Source organism: Saccostrea cucullata, unplaced genomic scaffold, assembly GCF_032062105.1.
Source record: "Saccostrea cucullata isolate Sc308-1 unplaced genomic scaffold, CSIRO_AGI_Scuc_v1 ctg2932, whole genome shotgun sequence".
NCBI lineage: Eukaryota > Metazoa > Mollusca > Bivalvia > Ostreida > Ostreidae > Saccostrea > Saccostrea cuccullata.
The window spans coordinates 2,813-8,971 of record NW_026936936.1 but is presented as its reverse complement, the minus strand read 5'-3'; the positions used below and the strand labels follow the sequence as shown (position 1 = coordinate 8,971).

At 32.7% G+C, this 6,159-nt stretch overlaps 1 protein-coding gene across 1 annotated transcript; it reads right to left on the bottom strand.

Moving 5' to 3' along the window:
• Positions 1 to 550: 550 nt before the first annotated feature.
• Positions 551 to 2,346, bottom strand: LOC134246905 (C1q-related factor-like). The gene is made up of 2 exons (XM_062729252.1): positions 2,187 to 2,346; positions 551 to 978 (listed from the first exon to the last, which is right to left on the bottom strand). The coding sequence occupies exons 1-2, from the start codon at positions 2,326 to 2,328 to the stop codon at positions 566 to 568; spliced, it is 555 nt and encodes a 184-aa protein (XP_062585236.1). The 5' UTR covers positions 2,329 to 2,346; the 3' UTR covers positions 551 to 565.
• Positions 2,347 to 6,159: the final 3,813 nt, after the last annotated feature.

Below are 6,159 nucleotides of genomic sequence, written 5' to 3'. Positions count from 1 at the left end.
TCAAAATTTATCATTGACTCTTTGCTAAAAACCTGTCTTTTGTTCGTTAAAAATGTTCAAAAATGGAATACCGAATAGCGGTTATTTTAGCGGGGTCCTAATTTTAGCTAATTTTTGGCGTTTTGGTGGTAGTCCGCTTAAATTTGAATCGCTAAAATAGTCAGTACTCTTCTTATTTTTCATCTGCAAAGAGCTGAAATCCTATGTCCGCTAAAATAAATTACGTCAAAATTATTGGCATATCTTTGAGCAGGCAAAACACCAAATTCTACACCCGCCAAGAAAACCCGCTTTACGGTAATTTGATAATCAAATATTATGTTGGTTGTAAGTGATTAGATCTATAAATGTCCAAAATATTAAGAAATTTCAAATCTAGGATATTCAAAATTCAGTATGTCTACAACTTTTTTTTAAAAGTCTTTATAACTTTTTGTCTTTTTTAAATCCAATTATTGTGGAAATTTGTTGACATCTTTCCTTAAATTCGTAATGATTATCTACTGAAACAGAAAATAACAAAATACATGTCTTTTAACAATCCATTTATTTCAGAGAACTTATATTACATGAGTTTAAATCCAGAGAAACTTATTCGGGCATAATTGTTGCTCTCTAGATATTTTCCTCCATGCCAGGACCCGACTCTTGTATACACTACATCTCCTTTCTTCAAATTCAGTATGGTTAATGTAGAAGAGGAATCCCTGTCTTCGTGGTTACCCGAGTCAGCAAATGCGATATCTTTTACAACTCCATTCTTAACTAGTTCTATTACGCTGGAAGATTTATCGTATGAAACGGTTGTTGTGTGTATTACGTAGACCCCACTTTCTGGAACGACGAACTTTCCCGACTTGGCGTCATATCCGTTTCCAAGGTTTGTCTCAACACGATCATAAACAAATATTTTGTGCTTGGAAAGTGTATTTATCTGGATGCTACTCGACATATAAGCATAAAATGCAATTTGTTGACCTAAATTGAAAAAGAGAAAGAAATATATATAACAATCTATCTCGATTTTTTGTTCATTCTAGTAATAACAGTTGAAAAGTATAGCATCTATATTATTGCCGATATCTCGAATGCCGTTGATTAATTGAAGTGCCGACCCTTTATTTTACAAAATTTCAAAATTTAATTTTCCATGTTACGAGTATTTAACTGAGGTCTTTCTAATGATATCAAAAATTTGAACACCAGTTGTTCAGATACAAGACAAATTTAGAGATCCAACCTTTGTTATGTAATCAAGACTACTGTAATGTTTTTGTTTACACAGGGTAATATACTAATATATGTTTGTTCAAAGTAGATAGTTTCAAATAAAAATTAATTTTAAATACAATTTGACAGTTACTGTCGATTTTCTGAACCTCATTTTGTTATAAATATGATATTTTCTATATGTAAACAAAAACAAGGCACGAGCCTTGTTTACATTATATAGAATTTAAAGTTCTGCATGTATCTTGTTTGTCAATCAACAAATGATCTTCAAATTTTTGCTAATCAATAGATGATGCCTTAGTAAGGAATTATAAACATTAAAATTGGTTTTTAAAAATCAATTGAAACTGTGTCCAAGTCCCTTTAAGTATTTTACACAAATCGAATGACTTTTTTTATGGACAATTAGAGTAACCAAGATTCGACAACACAAAATAGACATAGAAGCAGAGCAAACATGGACTTCTGAAACATCAGAGGTGGGATCAGGTGACATAGAAGAGTGAGCATCCCTTCCGACCGGTCACACACCGTGTGATCCTTATCATGATCGAAAATTTTTTTTAGGAAAATCCGTCGTCAGTACAGTGTGTAAATAATAGACTAACAATTAGTATGAAAAACGTCAGTCAGCATTTGACTCTATGGTAATTTATATTTGCTCATCAGGTCATTGTGTCGACCATAGCACTTACAAAATGATTACTTTAAGCGAGAATGCTGAAATTCTTGATTCATCAAATTGTTCTTCAATAATTTACATCGTTTTAGAAACTCTCTCTCTCCCTCTCTTTCGTATCAAATCTTCTGAGAGATACAAAACTCCGTATGCAGGCGATGAATGTATATTACTGCATAAGTAAGGGAATTTGACGATTGAAAAGTTAAAATGATAAGACGTCCCCAATGAATATTTTAAAAATGATTCTCATAAGACCTTAATTGTAAAATACCGATTCCAGTTGATTGACTTCCTTTCCTTTGTCCACACAGACTACAGATTGTGTCTTCCATCTCCTTTCGGTCACATGAGTCATTGCTATTAGCAACGCCGACGAAAAGAAAGAAAAGCAACAACGTTGACAGTTTAAGCATGTTGTATGGGTAGCTGAACTTAAAACAGAGTACACAAATCTCAAGTTTTGTCCTCCTCTTATATCAGATTTTAAAATCATAATGTCGTGATCAGATAAAGGATGAGGGATCTTATTTCAAATAAATCTTTACCATGCTACAACTTACGATATCTGTTTCAGTTTAATTTTTCCCCTAAAAAATCACACGCTTTTTCTATTTCAGTCTCAACATACAGTATACTCTAAAACCACGAAAACTGACCGCGGCTTTTTTTTTAATTTTGGCAAGAAAATTGAATTTTCTTTCTTTCAAAACAGTCTTTGGTTAAATTGCGGCTGATTAAAGAAAAAAAAAGAATTGCGACGAGAGCATAATTACGACATTATTGCTAAAACAATAAATTGTAATCGATCGAATGTGAAATAGTGGTTTGTTCTGAAAATTGTAACCCTCAGTAAACATCAAAGAAATCTGGACTTGAGTATACACAGGCCACATTGCAATGCTGTATTTTGTGGGACGGCATAAAATGCGTAAAGCCTTTTCTTATATTCCAGAGAATTGGTCAGATGATTCTTTCAGTGAAAAAGTGAGTCGCCCGCTTGGCGCAGTGGTCAAAGCGTCTTCTCTAGAGTCGCAAGGTAAGGAGTTGATCCTTAGGTCGCGGGTTCGAATCCTGCTGTGGGGCGCGGAGACCGGTCCTTCGGATGGCACCGTATAAACCGAGGTCCTGTGTCGCAGTAGGTGCTAGTATGAAAAAGATCCCTACCTGCTCAATTGCCCTGAGTACCGAGTATAGGACAAAATTTGCAGCTCTCTACCGGCAAGTGGTGGCATCTCCATAGGAGTGAAAAAAGTGGGAGTGGGACGTTAAACATCATACAATCAATCAATCAGTGAAAAAGTGAAGTAAGAAAGTCGCCTTGTGGTTCAATCTCAACAAAATACATGATGTGACGAGGAAGTTATGTTGTTCTGGATTAACAATATATATATATGGTAATTTTTAAGGTATGTAATTACTCTTCTTCTGATTTTATTTTTTGAATGGACCTCTGAACTTAACTACTGTGTTCGTTATATATTATAAGTATATAAAAAATTTGTGACAGGTCTGCATTAACAAAATGTATGAGCTACCCCCCTACAGTGCCAATAATTCTTTATCACATCACAATGCAGAATATATATTTCTGACAATTAAAATTAGAGATTTTTTTTTTATTAAACTCGTCTGTTTCATATTTGGATATTTTACATTAAAAAGACGTTAATGGTAATCTAACAAACAATTTCTATGATTAGCATGATGACTTTAACTTTTCAATCGTCAATATCCCTTACTTATTGCTGCATAAGTAAGGGAAGTTGAGGATAGAAAAATTAAAGTCATCATGTTTATCAGAATTGTTTATTACCATTAACGTCTTTTTCAAGAAATGACCATCATAATTTTTATTTTTTCATCTCAGGAAAAGACCATCTTAATTTTTGCCCAAAGGTTTTATTTATTGTAGCTATAAATATAAAGGTGGAATATTCAGTAATTTTGCAAGTGTCTCTGTCTCTGAAAATGAGTCATTTATATTTTCTCTTTACAGGAAGTACTGTACCCCGGTAAAATAGAGGAATAACAACACTCATAGAATTACGACAGAGGGTCATTTTTCAATGTTGATAAGGGTCCTTTTACTTGTAAACCTTTGTGAAGAAAAATGACTGTGTAGAATAACAGCTCCGTGTAGTTCTTAAAAGGATATATTTTTCTTTTAATTGAAAATAGTGAGAATTATACTAACAAATCCTCTTTTAAACCCTGTATCATTCGGTTGGGATGGGGTCATTTTTCAAATGGGTTAATCTTAAAGTTACACATGTAGAAAGCTAATTTACAGTAGCTCCTGCTTTGACCCAAAAAAGGCACGTATAATTACATATATCTAAAAAAAAATTCAAATTGTTCTACAATACCTCTTACTACAAATACAAATATTTTATTGGCACAAACACAATTACAGTTATTGGTGAAGGCCCACACAGAACATAGTAATAAGCATGATAATTAAATAGAACACAATTAGAATACAAACATTTGGTGTAACAAATTATGTAGTGTACTCATCAGATACTTAAAACATGTATAATTCAAAACAATGTAGTTACTCATTTATAGCTAAAGAAAATTTCTTATATCAGATATTTGAAATAAAAATGATGTTAATATTTAGAAATAAATATGGATAATGCTGTAATCGGACGATTTATTAATCGGATACATAAAATTTTCTCCATTCGCAGCTTTGGAGGAGGTTTTGGAGTCGCACTTCTGTTTCGCTTTATCTGATTGGATAATTGTGATACAGTTTAAATATCTAACGAATCAGATAAGGCGAAACAGAAAAGCGACTCCAAAACCTCCTTTAAAGCTGCCAATGGAGAACATTTTATGTATCCGATTTATAAATCGTCCGATTACAGCATATCAAACGCTTGTTTGATTGGTAACACTGTAATTATACCTTGGAAATCTGTCTCGAAGCGGGGAACCCCCCGTTTGTTTATAACTTTTGTTTCTTACATTGTGTATTTTTATTATACCGAATAGGGTCATTCTTTAAACGTGAGAAAAAGTACAATCTGCTTGCATATAACGACATATAGATGTGTTTGACGGGGAAATTATATATTTTTGAAATATTATACACTCATATTTTTTTTATTAAAAAAGGGGGACATTATCCATACTTAAGGTGCCTGTGGTCAAAATGTTCTAACCTTCATTGACAGTCTTAAGAATTAACTAATGCCCGTATTACTAGAGTCTTCAAAAAAGTTAAAATATATTTATAGACAACAGGCAGAGATGTGTTGAAAAGGTCAGGTTTTCTGATTTTTATAGTTATTGAAATAAATTAGTGACAATCAACAAGAACAGGTTTGTCAGGGTCGAATAAAAAATGTGCGTATTTTTTCGCATTTCTTTATTTTACTAGAAAAAGACATTGGTGACAATCTTACAACCATGTATCAAACATAATGATAAATATGATTATTTCAAGATTTTTTTGTTCAACATTTCATTTCTTTGTATTACAATCAGCTGTATATTGGGTTTAAGGTTCCAAAATTCGATACAAAAGAACATATTCTTTAAAAATATTTTTCAAAGTTGGTTTACTACAAAACACAGCAAATGTAATTTTATATTGCATAATATTCATTGTTACTTGCAAGCACAAACAATTTAGTAATTTAGCAAAAGAATATACGAGACAATGAATTCTAAGTAGGATTTATTGGCGTTTGCCTTATAGACTTTGTAGTTAAATAATTTATTGTAGTTAAATGTTTGAGAATAATTTGGTGAAGTTAATATGAAGAAATAGTGCAGAGAGTCTGCTCACTCCTCCATGGCACCTGATCCCAACTCTGATGTTTCGGAGGTCCGTGATTGCTCTGCTCTTATTTTGTATATTGTTAAATGGACATTGAGATCGAATACTCATCGTTATCTCCATATCCTTCCTACAATAGATTAATTTTATGGGATTTTCTGAATAAATACTGTACAAATATATACAAAAAAACCATGATGAAGGATATGCAGATAACGAACATTATTCAATATCAAAGTCCATAAAACAATACAAAATAGGAGCAGATCAAACACGGACACATCAGAGATGGGATCAGGTGCCATGGAGGAGTGAGTATCCCCTGCTGAGCGGTCACACCTGCCGTGTGCTCTTTGTCATGATCAAGTAATAAGGGAAAAATCCGTCGTCAATTCAGTATATAAATAAAGGACTAACAATAAGTATGAAAAACGTTCGTCAGCATTTGACTCAA

Excerpts from the sequence above, each read along its gene's own strand:
- LOC134246905 (XM_062729252.1), bottom strand. The coding sequence starts at position 2,328 with ATGCTTAAACTGTCAACGTTGTTGCTTTTCTTTCTTTTCGTCGGCGTT. Across the intron at positions 979-2,186 it reads AAGTCAATCAACTGGAATCG|GTCAACAAATTGCATTTTAT; the intron begins GTATTTTACAAT and ends TTTTCAATTTAG.